At 39.1% G+C, this 20,462-nt stretch overlaps 1 protein-coding gene across 1 annotated transcript in view; it reads right to left on the bottom strand.

Moving 5' to 3' along the window:
* nbeaa (neurobeachin a) overlaps positions 1-20,462 on the bottom strand; it is a 219,380-nt gene that overhangs the window by 18,850 nt on the left and 180,068 nt on the right. Inside the window, exon 36 of the mRNA XM_042334427.1 lies at positions 12,634-12,695. Within this exon, the coding sequence (XP_042190361.1) occupies positions 12,634-12,695 (62 nt within the window). The remainder of the gene's footprint in view (positions 1-12,633; positions 12,696-20,462) is intronic.

Here is a 20,462-nt window from a genome sequence, read left to right as displayed (position 1 = left end):
ACACAGTCCTCCAAATAGCCAAGATTTTGCATAAATTCCACATCACCTCCTGACTTTTATATTCCAATCCTCTGGATATAAAGCTCAAGACCCCAATGGTCTTTTTATTATACCTTATCTATCCGTGTAGCTACTTTTAGAGACTTTTGGATCTGAATCCCAGATCTCTTTGCTCCTCTACTCTTAGGTAGATAGACTATAGATAGCTTCTTTATTTTTCCTGTGAAGGTTGCAGGTTATGCAGGGGAACCTTGGGAAAAGAATAACAAAATGCATTTATAAAGCATCTTTCACATAGGATAATGTCCAGAGCACATCATAGTGATGTTTTAGCTGCCGAAGAGGGTCAAAAGGGGAAGAGACAATAGGTGTGATTGAAGAGCTAAGTTTTGAGGTGAAGACAGATAGTTGGGAGGGAGGCAGAGGAGTAGAGGAAAGGAGTTCCAGAGATTAAGGGAGTAGAATCTGGAAGATTCACCAATGTTGGTGGTGCAGAGAAGACAAATGTTTCTTTAGAATCAACTCAATAATTCAGGTCATCATTAAAGAGTCAAAAGTAGGAATCCAGGAAAAGAGACTAGAATCTCCCCAACATAAATCAAGCATTTAAGGGGGTAAATTATCTGCACAGGAACTAAAGCAAAGCAAGCTTTGTGAAGGATTTTAAAAATGAACCACCTGGCAAATGGATATAGTTGCTATTTAATACCTAATATATATTCTGCCATTGCTCAAGAGACATCAAAGTCTACCTCCTCTCCCTTCTTAATCAAGTAGGTGTTGACCACACTCATAGAAGCAAAGAATGGAATAATGCGAACAAATGCTACCCCTTTCATTTGGGTTTAAAATAAAAAACTCCCCAGTGACCAGTGTTGTCAATGGTCATCTGACTTTGTCCAGGACCCAAGGATTATGTACTTGATTTTCTTTTTTTTGTTTGGTTAGCCAGGTGTCTCACACAAGACGTACCTATCATCAAACTTAACAATATCCATCCAACCAGATAGAATTCCACAAATGCCACTTATGAATGGAAATGTCACTCTCTCTGGAGGGACACAATCTATTTACCTAATTTGGAGAGCGGTAGGCACACATTGGCACAAATCAAGAGTTAGGGACTTGAGTGTATGTGTGTTCGAGATATGTTGGGAGTCTAACCAGCTAAAACCACAGTGTGCCATAGAGCACTGTCTAGCAAGATTCCTGCAACTTGTTCAGCTTGAATCATCCTACCCATTCAGCCTTTGGCTTCCATGGGTAACTGAAGACAAATGGGAAGAGTCCCTACCCCTAATGACTGATCTGCCTCTAAATCCTGCCAATGAGGCAGCCTGATTGGTTGTCATCAACAGTGCCTTGTCTCAGAAACCAAACTACTTAGACCATCATAGAGGGTTGACACAATTCCGACATTCTGTTTCCAAGTATTTCACCTTGGAGCCAACTCAGCTCCAAAGTAATCTCTGCTTACCTCCCTTCTTAATAATAAAAGTCACCAATTTCAAGGTGAAATTATATGAAATGTAACATAGGAGCACAGAGGGAAACACAGAGAGCGGAGGAGTCCAGCAGTAAGATTATCTATTATCTATTCCAAGATTATCTATGACACATTTGGAGTAATACTGAACAAAATCTGCGCCATTGCAAAATCAGACAGTTTGGCAATTGGACTCTTCATCTGAGGGAAGCCATTTGAACTTACCCAACCTCTGACAAACCATGTACAAAATGGAAGTGTTGATTCTGTTACTATAACCGAAACTCCTTGAATATCTGGATGGAATCAAACCAGAGCTACCAGCCATAAAATATAAAAACCTTTGAAATTGAGGCAGGAGCTGTCTCTGTATCTGATTATTTTAGTTCTTTTTAAAGTAATAATAAATTAACCTTGTATTCAATATAGTGCCTTATCATGTTATTGAAATGTCTTGAAATGCTTCCCAGGTTTTTACATTCAAGTGCATTTGCAGGGACCACAACAAGAACAACTTGTATTTATATAGTGCCCTTCACGTGGGGTAGAGTCCTGGAGCGCTTGACAGTGGCAGAGTCTGACACCGAGGTGACAGTAACCATAATCAAAAAGGTCTTTAGGCGAGATTTGAAAGTGGGGAGGGAGGGGCAAGGCGAAGGGATTGAAGGAGAGAGTTCCAGAGTTTCAGGGCGTAGTGGCTGAAGGCATGGCCAGCGATTGTGGAACACAGGGCACCCAACCTGGTGAAGTTAGCGGGTGGTGGAGTGTGGGGTGTGCAGATCGGATAGGTGGGGAGGTGCAAGGGCACGAAGGGATTTGAAAACGAGTGAGTGGATCTTGAAATCGATCCGTTCACTAATTAGGAGCCAGTGGAGCCTGCAGAGGACTGATGGGGGTACGGAGTTTTGTAAGACACAATGCCTCCTCTCCACTACAATACATTTCTTATTCCAATAAAATCCACAATAAATGGGCAAATTATAAAATGTCCATTAATGAGGAATAATTATGAAACAACCTTAACAATATTGAAAAACACTGATAAATGTACCAGTAGGAATTAGCAGTTCGTCTGAAATTGATATCTTTCATAAAATGAAACAATTTACATATCACTCTCAGTGCTAAACATGTAGATCAGTAAAGCTGGGTAATGAATGAAGTTCCAGGAGCTTCATACATTTTATTACATTAGAACTTCAGCTTTGGAAATTAGTCAATTGATCCTTAAACGGGGCTAGAAAACTTTTGATTATTTTGGCGTTTACCTTGTTCTTTAGGATGCCACAGTGTTTGTGGAAGAACTAGTTGTTATGTGCTGGTATTCAAAGGATTTATCTAGCCCTCAGTATCTAAAAACTGGGAAGCATTGCAGACTCATGAAAAATAGGAGTCCCTGGGAGATTAACTTGCAGACATGGTATAACATGGCTTAGCTGACATTTCACTCCCAGAGGATGTTTTTAATAAGGTCAAACTCCCTATGTTGCTGCAAAACCTCAGATGAAAGATTGCTGTATACTCAGATCTGCTTTGAGAATGAGGTTTCGCAAAAGCTTTGTGGAATTTTTTGCTAGAAAATTGAGCATGCATTCCAAAACCTGCTTATTTCTTGAGAACTAGTTCGAAAAGTGCTATCTGTACTTTGCTATTTATTTATACCTTTGAAGTAGCAACAAATTGCATATTACCTGCTGCAATGTTTTTTTTTCCCCTTTTGAATCCTCAGAAATCTAGAGTACTGTATACTGTTTGCTGCAACATAAGAGAACTGCCCAGACCTAAGAGACAGTGCAGGCGCATTGTTAGAGAAATAAGCTATTATTTTCGGTCAGTTGAGAGTTCCAAATTTGTATGCCACCTACAAATAGAAATTTCCATGTTGGGAATGAAATACGCACCCTTTCCTTGGAGGGATGCACCCTGTTTACCTATCTCCGGAGACTATTGAATAATCTTACATTTGGTATATTGTTTTTGGTCAGCCTGGTGTCTCAAAGATAGGGAAACCCACCACCATGTGGGAGTATCCAAACCAAAGAGTTCCATGCATCCCATCTACACATGGAAATTCTAGAGATGCTTATTGGAATGGAATGTACACTCTTATCCTGGAGGGACACATCCTGCTTACCTAATTCCGGAATGTATTAGGCTCAGGTGGTAACAGCCAAGGCTTGGGGACCCCAGAGTGTGTGTTGGGGTATGCTGGAGTCTAACCAACGGAAACTGCATAGCTTGCCATTGATAGCATTGTCTGGCAAGCTTTCCCACTGCCTGTCCAGCTCGGACATTAGTGCTTTGGCTTGCAGGGTTAAAAGGAGCTGAGTAGGAAGAGTCCTTGGTCTCAGTGACGGTCTGCCCTTCTAGTTCCTGCTGATGAGCTAGGCATTTAAAATCTCTTTTGTGATCTTGTGAAAGCATACTCTAAGAACCCCGAGCTGTGCTTAATATTTTCCAGGGTTAGGTGTGCGGTCTGCATCCCTCTGGGAAGAAATTATGCATTCTGTTTCAGACAAAGAATTATATTGTGAATTAAATGTGGAACCCTCAAATTGGTTTGGATACTCTTAAGCATTGCGATGAGTTTCTGAATGTGTCAGATACCTAGGTGACAAAAATTGTTCCCACCAGAAAAAACCTCACCTTGGTCTCAATAGTATATGCGACAGTTTGATATTGGAGCTCATTTCTTTACCAATGGTAATTATCCTTCTTGCTCTCCTCTGCACTGCCTCTAGGGCCTATGCCAGCTTTGTTATGCTGTGATAACAATACAGTTCTCTAGGTCACAGCTGTCCAATCCAATGAACACTGACCACATATGGCCATTTTGCTCTTCAGATGCGACCACTTCCACATTGATGAATCAACTTGTGTTTCGCGTAGGAAATAGAATATAGACCGCAATATCACTTGTTTTGTGTGATTGAATACAAATCTTTTTTGTACACATTACAGTTCAGCTTTATTGACATATATCTTGCACACATCATATCAGCAGTACATACTCTGCTTGGCCAAATTTTTTTCCTGATTGGTTGTGGTGTGATTTGAGTTTCAGCTTATACTGTGTGCTGTTCTGTATGTAGATACACAGTACAGTGTTACCATTTCAGTTTGTTAATGGGAGTAAAATGTGGTTGCTGAAAAATTATTGTTGCATGAAAAAGCTTACTGCTGCTAATTTTCAGTGTTAAAAGAGCATACAATGTGAAAAAAGAGTATATAGATGTGCATGTTTAATGTTCTGCATGTATTGTATCTACATCAAGTTTTTTTTATTATAGATTGGCCATTTGGCGTCTCAGTGGCCATACCTGTGACCACTTGTGAATTTGGATTGGACAGCACTGCTGTACACGTGGCCTGACCAGAGCACTGTACAGCTTGATTATCAATATTGATGTTCTATATTGCATCACCTCATTTTTAATCTTGTTTTATGGAAGCCCAGAAGTATGTAACATATTAACCTGAAAACACCTGAACAACCTCCATGCATTCACACCAGGAAGGGCGCAGGAGAGGATTTGGATACCTGCTGGTTTAACAAGCTAAAGCAGCAACAAAGCGAGCTATGAAACTTCCAACCTGCTAGATGACATCAATGGACCATTGATAAACAAATGTCCCACACTAACAAACCCATTATTATTAAGCTCCATTGGTGAGCAGCAGAATAGGTTTAATTTTCCTGTACTCAAATCAGCAAATGGCTTTGCCCATCCAATTTTTATCTATCCCTATTTCCCAACTGGACACTCCCTTCTTTTGGATCTGGTTTACTGTTCATACTCCATACTCCCCTTCCTCTAACCCATCATGTGTATTGGTTAGGGTTAATAACTAAATGTGTTACAGTGTCAAAGCCTAGGCTTGGTGTATATCAAGATATGTGCCTTACAGAATACAGCATCTATAAACGAACTGGTTAATTTGGAAAACAAATCTGAAATAATAACAATAATCCATCATTTGATATAGCGCCTTATCATATTGTCGAGACGTCTCAAAGCGCTTCACAGGTTTACTGTTAAGTGGAATGGCTGTGTATTTTGGGTGAAGTAACAAAAATCTTTATTTACAGTTAGTTGCAAAAATCCACTTGTATATTAGAAAGTAATAGAATTGCCTTTGATATAATTGACTTTGTAAGCAATCAGCCTAATGGTTTTATAATCAATTATTCTGAAAGAAACCAAGCTAGAAGTGAGATCAGAAGATGTTTCTTCACACAGAAGGTTTTAAGAATGTGAAATGCATTGCCACAGAAGGCTTTTGATGCAGACTCAATTACAATATTTAAAAGGTAGATTGATACTTAGGAAATAAGTGCATTAAGCGATATGGAGAAGAACTGGGAAATGGTGAGTAATCTAACAAAATAGCAGAACTGGCTCGACGAGCTGAATAGCTTACTTCTATTACTAATTTCAAGCTTTGAAACAAAAAAACTCCCCCATTTTTAACACCATAAATGTGATTTTAGTAACTTTATTGAAACAGTAATGCTGGTATATTTAGAAAATATCAATAAGTAAACAGCTAGCTTTAATAATATTAACATCTAGTAGCAAGCAGACTCCACTGCATAGAAATTTCTGTGACTTTCCAATTCCAATATTTCTATAGAAAAAAATCTATGTAAAACAAAATGAAAAGAAACACATTAATTGAAGATCCTTTTATTCAATGATACTGGTTTAGTATATAACATCACGATCACAGTAAAGGCACATTATAGGGTCAAATTGTCCTTCATAATATGGAAAGGGAATTCATACGTTTATGAACAGAGACATGTACATCTAAGTATATTATATATGCACAGTTAACAGATGTTCTGTGAAGCTACACCAGCAACAAAATGCAATTGCATTTCTGAGAACAAAATCTGACATGGTTTAGTGTTCCTCAGTGACAGATGTGGGCAATGCAACTCTAAGTGACAGCTGACAAGACTTCTTAAAGTAAAAGTGAAAGATTCCTCAGTGATAGATTTGCATAATTCCATGTATTTGTGGTTGCAATGGATCTTTTTTGGAATCTGGAACTAATACAGTGTACGCACAGAACACACAAATACAGCAACATCTTTCCTTAAGCAGCAAAAATAAATGGAGGTGAAGGTGAAGAACAGATTTCAGAATAGAAATATAGACCTTTCCTGCATTAGCAAACTTCAACTAAACACAATTCCACAGCTGTGATAAATATTGCTATGGACTGCGGGGAACTCAGCAGCAGTAATCAGCCACAGATCTTGTCAAAAACAAATAATCAAATCATTTCAGTTCTGCCGAGAAAATAAGTCGAGGCTGCATTTTTATTCAACTTCCTCAATGTCCAGAAAATTCTACAAGAAATGGCTTTTATCTTTTTGTTCAAACTATACCTTTCTACAAATCAATGTCAAACTAGATTGATGTTCTTGCCTTGCCAACAACTATCTGGCTCTGGCTCTAATTCCAAGCTCCATTCTCCTGCCTGCATTTTCTGCTCTTAAGATTCTGGTGTATTCCTGATTTCTGCAATCCTACGTTAGAGCCTTCAATCACCATGCCCTGTCCTCGGGAACTGTCTCCCCAAATCTCTTGTTATTGCTCCTCTTTTCCTACCTTTCAAACCTCATTGAAAACCTTTATCTGCAACCATGTCTTTGGTCCATGCCCTTAAGTCTGACACTTTCCCTGTCCTTCTTCACCATTACATGTTAAGTACTGAACGAATTCTTTGCATCTGACTTCACAAAACGAGGATGCAGCCAATGCCACAGCATCGGAGGAGAGGGTAGAGAAATTGGATAAGATAAGAATAAACAGAAAGGAGGTACTAAAATGTGTTCAAAGTAGATAAGTCACCGATCTGGACCGGATGCATCCTAGGTTACTGAGGGAGGTAAGAGTGAAAATAGCAGAGGCTTTGGCTTTCAATTCTCCTTGGACACCGGGTGGTGCCAGAGGACTGGAGAGTTGCATATGTTACTCCCCTACACAAAAAGGGGCAGAAGGATAAACCTGGGAACTACAGGCCAGTCAGTCTAACGTCAGTAGTGGGGAAACCTGGAGACTATAATTCGGGACAAAATAAATTTTCACTTAGAAAAATATGCATTAATAAAGGACAGCCAACACGGATTTGTTAAAGGCAAATCGTGTCTAACAAATCTAATAGAGTTTTTTGATGAAGTAATGGAGATGAAGGTAGTGCAGTTGTTATGGATTTTCAAAAGGCATTTGATAAAGTGCCACATAAGAGACTTGTAAGCAAAATAGAAGCCCACGGTATTAAAGTGACAGTGGCAGCATGGAGACAGAACTGGGTGGGAAACAGAAATCAGAGAGTGATGGTGAACGGTTGTTTTTCTGACTGGAGGGAACTGTGCAATGGTGTCTCCCAGGGGTTAGTATTGGGACCATTCCTCTTTTTGATCTGTATAAATGACCTGGACTTGGGTATAAGGAGTACAATTTCCAAGTTTGCAGATGATATTAAGCTAGGAAAAGTAGTAAATGGTGAGGAGGATAGTAGCAGACTGCAAGAGGACATAGACAGACTGATAAAATGGGCAGATGAAGTTTAATGTGGAGAAATGCGGAGTGATGCATTTGAGGAGGAAGAATGCGGAGAGGCAATATAAGCTGATGGCACAATCTTAAAGGGGGTGAAGGAACAGAGAGACCGGGGGGTTCATATAAGTAAATCTTTCAAGGTGAAAGAACAGGTAGATAAAGCTGTTAAAAAAAAAGCATACGGGATACTAGGCTTTATAAATAGGGGCATAGATTACAAAAGTCAGGAAGTTATGATGAACCTTTATTAAAACACTGGTTAGGCCTCAGCTAGAGACTGTGTTCAGTTCTGGGCACCACACTTTAGGAAGGATGTCAAGGCATTGGAGAGGGTGCAAAGGAGATTTATCAGTATGGTACAAGGAATGAGGGACTTCAGTTATGAGGAGAGAAGCTAAGATTATTCTTCTTGGAGCAGGGAAGGTTAAGAGGAGACTTAATAGAAGTTTTCAAAATTATGAAGGGAGTTGATAGGGTGAACAAAAAGAAACTACTTCCACTGGCGGGTGGGTCAGTAACCCGAGGTCACCAATTTGAAATAGTTGTTAAAAGAAACAGAAGGGAGGTGAGGACATTTTTTTTACGCAGCAAGTTGTTCGGATCTGGAATGCATTGCCTGAAAGGGTGGTGAAAGCCAATTCGATAACAACTTTTAAGTGAGAAGTAGATAATTATTTGGGGAGGACACGTTTGGGGAGAGAGCAAGAGGAGTGGGATTGATTTGGATAGCTCTTTTCAAAGAGCCGGCACAGACATGATGGGTCGAAAGGCCTCCTTCTGTGCTGTATAATTCTATGATTCTTTGAAGTGCTTCCAGCTGATCATTGTATTTGAAAGGCACTATACAAATACAAGTTGTTGTGCTGAATTTCCTTTGCAGGCTGCGATTTATAAATAAATTTCAGACACTTAGAAGTCAACAAAAATATCTTAAATACTATGTTTTGGTAATGTTAGTTCGAACTCATTTTATGTAGTGGAGGATGTCAGAATGAAGAATGAAGAAAGAAGTTTAAAAAATAAATTATTATTAAATTTAGTGGGTCATCTTTTGTCATTTTGTCAAATAAGTCCAATTTGAAATGTTGCAATTATTTAGTTCCTGCTAACTTGCTTATGATTGTGAATCTATTTCTATTTTCTAGTGATTTCTCCTTTTAAATCTGGAAATGTAAGAGATCTGACAAGCTAGTGATTTTTGACAACTCAAAATTTATATTAACTTGACAACTGGTTTGCTGGAAAAACAATATTACAGCTTTAATCTTTCTGTGCATTGTTTTAATTGATTTTTTTTCAAAACATCTCTTGTAGTAAAGTGCTGAAAGCCTTCTCCAAAGGAGACCTGGCTGCAATCCTTCATAGACTAAAAACCTGGCCATCTGAATTGAATTAACTATGACATGTACCTTCAGACGTTTGTAATCTGAAACCTCATGTAAATTTAGAACATACCTTGGACTTGAGCCTCTGGCAGTTAGTGCTTTGTTCAGCAGCTCAATTTAAACAAAATGACATCCTTACTAACATCTAGTTGTTAACAGGAGGTTTCTGATGTACAAAAGCATGAAGTGTCTAGATTTGCTGTGGCAAATTAAAAGAAAACAAACATCAGTCAGTTTCCTATCTAGAATGACTTATAAACGAATTTGATCAATTAAACACTTCCGCTAAAAGAAAAAAATAATGTGGTTTGGCTTTAGAAACTGTTGTGCCAGTTGAACAGCAAAAAAGAATCTAAAATGTAATTTTCCAGAACAAATGAACAAAAAAATGAAGTCAAAATGATTTGTTCTGCAATAGAGCTGCAGGAACTAGTTAGCTTGTATTGATATACTGGTAACTTTAGACTGTATTCTCCTCAGTGTCAGGATTTGATGTGAACCAAAAAGCCCCATGAAGGACGTAGGAAGAGAGCTCAAATTTCAAACTCTTAGTCCTAATCAATATATGAGGCAAAGTTTCATCTCTTGGGTCCTTAATGGTGGATATTTCTGGAGCCAGCAAATGAGTAGAGCCAGTCTAAAGATTAGATGATTGAATCATTAGGAGACAATACCCACATGTTATACTGCACTTTTTTAATGCAATGCTGTTACACCCAGTGGTGCAGTGGAAGCTGTATTAATCCAACACCATCTTCTTCATAAAAAACATTTTAACGGCTACAAAGCTCTACGTAAATGGCACGTTTTTCAGCTTCTGAAGGAATTTCCCTTGAAACTTCGACTAAGCCTTAAGATCACAAATTCTTCAAGTGCCCTGCAGGAGATTTTTCATGTCTTTATTCTCAGAGGATTCTTACCAACACACTTCTTTCCCAAAATCCTCTCTGTCCAGCAATCACTCATGCTGGGGGAGAAAGAAAGTTGACCTGCATCTAATGGCTTCCTTACGAGGACAGAGCTGATGAATATTGAAATCCATGTTCAGGACCAGTAACAGCAGGTATGTGAACATGTCTGGTATATTCCCATTTTATTTTGCAAAATTGCTTTGATCTTTCAACATCTGAAAGACTTGTGAAGCCAGAAATCTGTGATGGCTAAACCATTTGGTAAGGAATCAATTTGATCATTTAAAAAAGAGAGATTTGTATTTCTTATATCAAATAGAAAGTTAAAATGAACTTGACATACAAAGTTGTACATCAAAATATTGCCCTCTCTGTTTGATACATTAACCATGATTTATGTAGACTCCAGAGATTCTTTGGACTGCTGATTGTAGTGTAAAGAGATTATAAAAGGTGGTTACTAGATGGATATTTAGTTAACAAATGTACATTTTACAAACTGGTGCGGGGTGACAGCAAGCTCAGACAGACTAAAAATGCTTAGGAAGGTCCCAGGCTTTTCAAGGATAATGGCTTCCATTCTATTTAATGATGAAACATAAGCGGTTTACAGATGTAAATGATTTATATACGGTAAAAATTAACTCAAACGAAGCAGCGGTATATTTCAAAACCGTGATTTAAAAGTGCTCTCAGAAATGTTGTGTCACTGTTATTTCTCAAGTCCAGATCTAGATCTGTTTGTAAGCATGTATAATATTGTATTTAATATACTTAATAGATTATTGTGCTTTCATAATATTTCATAGTTCTGTAAAGTATAATTTAAAATAAATACACATTATTAGATACTTGTTTTGCCAAAATAATCAAATTAATCACTTGCGACACATTTTGAAAAGCTTTCTGCTAGGATAATATAATTTGTTTACGCAATGGCTGTAATTTTTTGGATCTTATCCAAGACAGGCACATTAATGTCCACTTGACAAAATTATAATGTTCCTGACATTCAACACCCAATTATCCACATCTCAACTTTCCAAAGTAAAAATCAAAGCAAAAATGTTAAAGATTCCAGCTGACAATATCAACCTATTTCAATGTAAAATTTAATATCACTGCAAATTCATTTTCCAACATTGCCTTTTCACAATGTCAAAATACATTAACCAAAAAAGATAGACCCTTGTAATTATTTGGATATCATAAAGCATAAACTTTCCACATAAAATTGTATACAGAACAAGGTCATCTTTGTTGCAAACACAGCATTGCAGTAGCTTTTCTTGGCAATCTGAACAGCGTAAATAATATGGTTTCCCCCATTTTACACAATACAATTCTGGACCAGACCCAATGAAACTGAGTTTCTGGATTTTCAACCATTGTTTAGTAGAAAGAAAGCATTGATGTGCATATATATTTGCAATTTCCCAAACAAATTCCTTATCCTTATTGTTTGCATTCACACAGTATAGGGCTTTTGTCACATATTATTGGGTTTAAATATGATTATAATACAGGGAAATTTGATGTAGCCAAAAATAATAAGAATTTAGAAAATCATGAAAAGGAGGAGGCCATTCAACACATTGAACATGTTCCACCATTTTATTAGATCATGGCAAATCTTTTCATCCCAATGTTTACAACAACAAAATCACACTTATATAGTACCTTTCACATCGGAAGGACGTCCCAAGGAGTTGGACACCTGAGCTGGGAGTTGGAATTAAGAGGGTTGGAAGGTAGGGTGGTGAGCGGGTGGCCAAAGGTACGGTCAAAGAGGAAAGTCTTGTGACTGGCCTTGAAGGAGGCAAGGAAGGGGATGAGGCGGAGGGATTCTGGAATGGAGTTCCAGAGGGTGGGGGCAGAAAAGCTGACCACTAATTTCTGTGCTTACTGTCACCCTACCACTGACACTGGCTCCATACCCACTCTAAGGGACAGAGAAAGGTTGATGTCCATTAGAAGGGGGGCAGAGAGATGAAACTGGAGTAAGGAGAAGGGTAGCGATGTGGTCCATGGAGCAGTTGGCGAGCATCATTTGGGAAATGATGGAGGTGAGAGAAGAGGCTTCCTGACCTCAGTACTAACTGCCTGAGTCCTCATTTTAAGGCTCTTTCCCCTCATAATGGAATCATTTAGCTAAGTGTCAAGCCAAAAGTTAAATATGCTTCATAATAGCGGCAAAAACTATTCTCTAAGGCATTTCAGATATGTTTAATTTTGAGCATGAGCTAAAACTGTACCGGTTTGGAAATATGTCTTACCTGTGAACATAGCAGCATAACCAGTTCCACCACAGAGGTGCTGGACTTCATACACACAAGACCTGTAAAGAATTGGAAACAAATATGTTTAAAGCAATAGCAGTAACTTGAAACAAAATATACCACTTACTAAATACAACTGAAGAATTAAATGTTGCAAAGACTTGAAACAAGAATAACTTAATTTGCTTTTTCAGATTAGGAGAATATAATTTTTGTCCTTCTCAAATCCTCTCTGCCAGTTAGTCAACTTTGTGAAGTGCTTTGTCACACCTCACAAAACACTTATATCAATGTAAATTGTATTGTATTGCTCAGCAACCCAGCACTCCTGATGCTCTACATCTTATTTCACCAATCTGAAAGGCGATAGCAACATTTACGTTTTATGGTGTCCATTCCTTCTATAATGCAATATAAAATGAAACATTGTAAATATGAGATCTCTGTTTTTGTGTTACTCTGATAATGTATTTAGTTTCGAGACAATGTCTCCTTTCTATTTTACTCGTGAAATTTATTGCACTTGATGTATACTGGGAAATAAAAGATTATTCACATAGTATCAGAATATCAGGAATGTAATTTGGTGTTCATTTGTAATGATTCTTCTAAAATAGTCTTAACTCCAAAATCATCGGTTATCTAGAATGGGTTATAATATAGTAATAATGCTTGCATTTTTGGTATAGTGCCTTATCATGTCGTAGAGACACCTCAAAGAACTTCACAGAATATCCTGCAAAGTGAATTAACTGTGTATTTTGTAAGCGAAATGCAGCAGCCATTTGCACACAGCAGTGCCTCACAAATAGCTGTGGATTGAGTGACCAAACTATTATTTAAAACATTTTTATTCATTGTTTTGAAGCAGAAAAGCAATCCGCGAATCGACTAACAGCCTGGTTCCTACTTACTGCTAGATAAACAGAGGAGTGTGGAGTAAGGAAACTTGCCTAATCTTTAGCCCTGCCTGGAATCAAACCCAGGTCCGCTTGCTTGCGAGGCTAGTGCTTTAACCACTAAGCTACAGGACTCTACAGTTGAGTCTATATATCTCAAGAGGGAGAAATGCCTGTGAAATTGTTCCTTTCAAAGAATTTTGCTTTTTAAAGTATTTGTGCTCTGTTTACACTTCAGCGGTACCCCAGCGCACACTCTGGGGTCTCCAAGCCTTGGCTGTTACCAAACCTGTGCCTGATACTCTCCATTTATAGGTAAGTAAGGTGTGTCTCTCTAAGAAAAGAAATCACCTTCCATTCCAGACGTGGAAGTCTTAGTCTGATTTGGATACTCTGAAGCAGAGTGATGACATTCCAAAGGTGTCGGTACCCGACCGACCAAAATTAAGAATAAAGAAATCTTACACGATCCTGGTGTCTACCTACATATCAGATTACATATTCCTTCCACTTAGAACAGTGAGCTTGATGCATCAAAGTATTTCCAGGAAGCTACTATGATTTTTACCATTACCTCTTGGCCTGTAAGTACTCTCCTTCACTAAGTCAGCTTATCAAAGAGAAGTCTGTTGAATCAGTTATTTTCTCGCTGAGAGCAGATTCAGTCTGTGGAAAACTATGATTGATTTGAAAATGTTCAAGGAGAGGAAGATATACCACCAAGGCTTGAGGCCAGTAGAAGAGCTATTAACAACAACAACAACGATAACAAATTACATTTGTAAAGCACCTTTCACGTCGGGAGGACATTGCAGGCGGTTGGGACCAAGGGGGAGGGTGGAGGGCAGGGAGGGTGAGGCGGAATGTGTGGTTGAAGAGGTGGGTCTTGAGACGTGCTTGGAAGGAGGCAAGCTGGGTAGGAAGGAGCAATGCTGTGGAGGGCCTTGAAGGTGAGGGTGAGGATTTTGAACTCTATCTTCTGGGGGATGGGGAGCCAGTGGACCCATGCAAGGGTGAGGGTGATACGGTCACAGAGCCTGGTACAGGAATGGATACGAGCTGCAGAGATCTGGATGATCTGCAGCTTGTGGAGGGAAGAGTTGGGAAGACCAACAAGCAGAATCGAGTAATAAAAATAACAACAACAACTTGCACTTATATAGCACCCTCCACGCAGGGTAGTGTCTCAGAGAGTAATAAATGCGTGAATGAGGGTTTCAACGGCCTGAGGGGTGAGGCAGTGGCAGAGCCGGGTGATGTTATGGAGGTTGGGGAAGGAAGAGTGGGTTGCGGCACGGATGTGGGGTAAAAAGGACAGTTGAAGGTCAAACAAGAGGCCAAGGTTCTGGACTGGCTCAGTGAGGTGGAGTGTCCATCCATGGATGATGCTGCCACTTTTAACTTTATTTCTGAATGAAAGAAAGTGAACATATATCGGAATATACTCTCCCAAGAGAAGAATAGGTTGTTGTGCATGTATTATGACCTTTATAATAATCCTTTCATTTGATATAGCGCTTTTCAAGTCTTCTCGATGTCTCAAAGCGCTTCACAGAATATGCTGTAAAGTGAATTCATTGTATATTTTGTGGGCGAAACACGGCAGCCAATTGTGCACAGCAGTGACCCACAAACAGTCGTGGATTGAAAATGACCAATTTATGATTGTTTTGTTTTGGAGGGATTATTATTAGGCGTGTGGAGTAAGGAAACTTGCCCAAGGTTTCGCCCTGCCGGGAATTGAACCCAGGACTCTCACTTGCAAGGCGAGCGCTCTAACCATTGAGCTACAGGACTCCACTATTTGAGACAAGAAACATCCATCCAACCTCATCAAGCCTGCTCCTTCTAATGTCATACCCAACCCTCATATGATCTTCACCCACCTATTCAACGTTCTAGGAAAAATATTCTTTAGATACACCCTGAATCTCAATCAAGCAAAATCTGCAGCAATTTTCATATTTAAACAACATCTTTATATCTCTTCCTGTCCCCTTCCCCCTCGGTTCCAACAGCAGCGTCATGTTCCATGGAATGTCCCTGCTTCAGTATTATTCTATAGGGATAACAGGAACATGAGTAAGGCATTCAGTCTATCAAGCCTGCTCTGCCATTTTCTTAGATCACGGCTGATCTGTAAGCTATTTGCCTGCTTTTTCTCTGTACCCTCCAATACCCTTACTAGCTAACTAACTACTCCCATGAACACTCCCACCAACTCTGCATCATTAGTCCTTTGCATAAGTCAATTCCACAACTCTATGAGTAAAGAAAGACCTTCTTATTTCACTACCAATAGGTCCAGCTCTGTTTTTTAAGATTATGTCCTCTTGTTCCGAATTCTGCAACCATAGGAAAGTGTCCCTCCTCCCCATGTGTATGTGCTTCAAAACTATGCAAACGCAGATACTTGAATGCTTTTTTTGAAGGAGATAATTGATACAGCATCAGCCATTTCACATATCCATTAGTCAGGGGAAAATAAATCTTCTAATCCCCAGTCATGCTGGAAGCTTCTAAATTTTAAATCCATTTCCTCTGGTTTGGCACTCATTAAGTCTTACAGTCTGCCTGACAAATAGTCCAAAACATGGGGGCATAAATATAAGATAGCAGATTTAAAAGGGATGTAGCAGAAATGTTTTTATGCTGAGTGTGGTGAGAATATGGAACTCACTGCTGGAAACTGTGGTTGAATCAGAAAGCATCAACATATTTAAGAGGAAAATGCATACAAGAGGGAGAAGGGAATAGAGGGAAATGAGAGAGGTGATTAAGAGGGGTGGAGCCTTACGCAGACTATAAACACTAGTTGGGCCGAATTATCTGTTTCCCTGCTCTATTGATTTATGTCAAATTTAAAACTGCAACATTTATGCATCTCATTATTTAAAAAATCTAAACTACATTCACTCCCTCAATTCTCCGATAAGAATAAGTACAGCGCTTTGAAACATCTGCAAACTGAAATTGTTTTCTCTTAACTCACTGTCACTTCAAAAATGTTCAGATTATAAAATGCCAAAGACTTCCCAAATTTGGGAGAGGGTTATCGTCACCATTATCAAGGGGATGATCCAGCAAATGTTCAATAATTCAGCAATTCTTGAGAACACATAATAAACCAATATTCTACTCCACACACCTATTTGATATGATACGCGTTACTCAACAATCCAGTGGTATAATCCAAACCAACTCTTGTGCCAATATTGTAATATTAATCCATAGATTTGGTATAGAGCCTTTTATGTCAGGAAGATGTCTCAAAGCATTTCATATGATACACTGTAAAGTGGAGACTGTATTTTGTGGGCGAAATATACTCTCAAATAATATTAGAACTCTTAAATAATACCGAGCCCTATCTAACAAACCGTCTTCCTCCCTTGCATCCTTCAAGGCCGGTCTCAAGACCCTTCTCTTCGACCGTGCCTTTGGTCTCCCTCCCACCTCTCTGCCTTCCCTCATCCCTACATCACCCCTCCCCCACGCTCGGGCCCCGACACCTGACTGTTCAGCGCTTTGGGACATCCTCCTGACGTGAAAGGCGCTCTATAAATATAATTTTGTTGTTGTTGTTGTTTTCACTTTGTCTCTTTAAATGGTTTCCCTCCAGCCCCCACCCGGTCACCTGTGACATACCCAGGGCTCCATCCTTGGCCCCCTCCTCTTCATCATCTACATGCTCGGTTGTCACGCTTTCAGCCACCACCCCCGAAACTCTGGTGCACTCTTCCTCTATTCCTCCACCTTGCCCCCTCCTTCCCCATTTTCAGGACCTTCCTCTTTGATCGTGCCTATTGTCAACTCCCCCTGCCCCCCAACTGGTGTCGTGCTCCTCCACTGTAAAGTGCTCCAGGACTCTACCCTGTGTGAGGGGTGCTATCTAAAGGCAAGTTGTGGTTGTAGAACATACAAGTTACACAAATGCACATAAACTACAGAATGGTATTGCTTCTTTGCATGAAAAATGTAACCTAGTTCCAGATTATGTGCACAATTGGCTGCGCAATTGTTCTCTTCGACCGTGCCTTCAGCTCCCCTCTTGACTCTCTACTCCCTCCTCGCTCCCTCCCTTCACCCTGACCATTTCCCCCCTACTCGGGTCACGACCCAACTGTCCAGCGCCTTGGGTCGTCCTCCTGACGTGAAAGGCGCTCTATAAATGAAATCTTGTTGTTGTTGTTGCCGCGTTTCGTCAACAAATATACAGTCAATTCACTTTACATCATATTCTGTGAAGCCCTTTGAGACGTCTAGAAGACGTGAAAAGCGCTATATCAAATGCAAGAATTATTATTATTATTATTATTACCATTCCAGCAGCTAAGTTTTCATTCAGCCAGAACAAGGCCTGAACTGCCTGGTTTACTCTTCTGTCAGAAATCTCAAAGTGGACAGTGAAGTAATGAAACAAGGCAAAGGTGTGAAAAACTCATTTAGAACAATCATTAAAATTGATCAGTTGTTTTTAAACTCTGGCTGGCAGACCTCAATGATGAATGTACCAATAATTTCCTGAATGCAACTACAGTATTTGATTTCAGATTTGAAAGCAAACTACATGTATTCATGAAGACTTCTCATTCTTGTAACTTGTTCATTTATCCATTTCTCAATCAGCCAGCCAATATTCACAAAGACTTCTCTTATTAGTAACTTGTTCAGTTAACCAACTTTCAGCCAGCTAATACCATTTTAAACATAAGATACACTACAGATTTATTACATATTTATGCATTTCATTTTCAGTTGAAGAATATTTGGATAGAATACATAGCATGGAAACGCTCCATTTGACCTAATTAGTCTATGTTGGTAATATGCACAATACAAGCTGCAATCCTATAAATAACATTGTATTTGTAAAATGATATTCTAAAATAAAGAAAGCATAGCACTAAGGCTTTGTATAATGGTACGATAAAAGTATATAAAATAGAACTCAATGGTTATACACAATTGATTTCTAAGCAACTCAAATCAGTTTCACATTCATTAGGTGTTTGACATCAGGACACTTTATTTGCTGGAAGTAATGGCAAAACATGGAACACAAAACCTAATGCATTCCAAATGTGTCTAAGGAACGTCAGCACACACAAAAATATTACTTTGATCCCTATGATCAAAATAGTCCGTGTTATCAGAGATGCTGGCAAGATCATGCAGCTCTCTGCAGGTGGTCAAGTTTACTTGGATATTTTTGAATGCAGGGACCTGCGGTAATAATCACTGATTATTCAGAAATGGGATCCTGTAAAAATTTAACTTAACTGGGATCCCAGGTGATCCATATACTTGTCCTTATACAACAACACTTGCATTTATATATCACCCTTCATAATACAAAACTCTAGCATTATTAAGATATTGCTTTTGTGTTACAGAGGCAATATATGTAATTCCACTGTCTGTGTGCAACCAAGCCTTCAAGGTGGTCCAAAGGTTGTAGTTTGTATTTATTGGCATCTTTGATACAATAATAATTTTTATTAATGTACCAGCAGGCTGTTATATATAAGCGAAATTCCTTTATGTAAAAAAAAGTTTCCTGCCATTGAATGATGTGTATCATATTTGATCTCTTTTCTGAGTTTTTGATTTTAGCTTTTTTTTAATGCAAAGAGACCAAATAGATACCAAGAGAGAGATTGTCCATAATCTCACTGTTGATTTGAACCTGGCCCTTAAACAGAGAAAGGAACTTTGCTGAGATTCAAGCCAACTGAGAGATAGTGTTGCCCTGCCTGTCTAGGTCCTGGAAACAAACTAATCTGGTATCTCAGCGCGGTTTTATGGGTCTGCTTTACTTCTGACAGATCTTCTTCAACCTCTGGAGTTTCCTGCCATTCACGTGCTATAGAAATCATCAATTACAGTGCAACCTGGGGTTTAGCCATTTGGGAGGGCTCAGGAGTATTCAATTAGAGATGAGGGCTGTTATGCTTGCTGCAAAACAATTGATTGAGATATTAATAGTTGAAAACTCCATTTCCTGACCTGATGAAAAACAAAATGTTGCTCTAAAGTGCACACTTGGCCCTAATGGTGGGCAGGAATCATGTGGTTCAACACTGCAGTGTTTCAATATAGAAAAAGATCAAAGCCAATGGCGGAACATATACAATAATAATCCTTGTTTTTGATATGGTGCTTTTTCACATCCTTCAGACATCTCAAAACGCTTCACAGAATATATCGTGAAGTGGATTGTATTGGATTTTGTGGATGAAATGCAGCAGCCAATTGCGCACAGCAGTGTCCCACAAATAGTCGTGGATTGAGGGATTATTGTATCTGGAAAACAATCTGCCAATTGACTAACAACCAGGTTCCTACTTACTGCGAGGTAAACAGAGGCATGTGGAGCAAGGAAACTTGCCTAAGGTTTCGACCCAAACGAGAACTGAATCTGGATCCTCTCACTTGTGAGGTGAATGCACTAACCCCTATGATCCGGGATTCCACAAATAGTTTCTTCCAGGCATAATAAACACTATAAGTATGTACAAGGCTAAAGAGAAACTTGCAGTTCACCTGACCAGAGTAAAACAAAGTATCTCTATCTTACTCTCTCATGGATCTCAACTGAATTCTGGGACAAACAGCTATCTAATCCTATTGTGAATTTGCTGACCGATCTGCCTCCGTAATTAAATCTGAATGGTCGGTTCATCTTTACTCTTCTGGGCTTGCACTCATGTTTCTTATACTGGACTTTTGACCATACATGCTGAAACCTGTACAAGACAACTTTAAACATACTCCAAAAAAGGTACAGGTATCTAGAAGATAATTGAGGTATAGGAGGAGATAGATAAAATGTCTATAATAAAGATGTCAAATGCATCACCTAAGACCAGGGAAGCCCCATAAGTGGAAGTGTAAAGGGCAGCCTTCCGAGATGTCACATCAAAT

This window comes from Callorhinchus milii, unplaced genomic scaffold (assembly GCF_018977255.1).
Source record: "Callorhinchus milii isolate IMCB2004 unplaced genomic scaffold, IMCB_Cmil_1.0 Scaffold4, whole genome shotgun sequence".
NCBI classification, from domain to species: domain Eukaryota; kingdom Metazoa; phylum Chordata; class Chondrichthyes; order Chimaeriformes; family Callorhinchidae; genus Callorhinchus; species Callorhinchus milii.
This window is presented reverse-complemented; position numbering and strand designations above follow the sequence as displayed.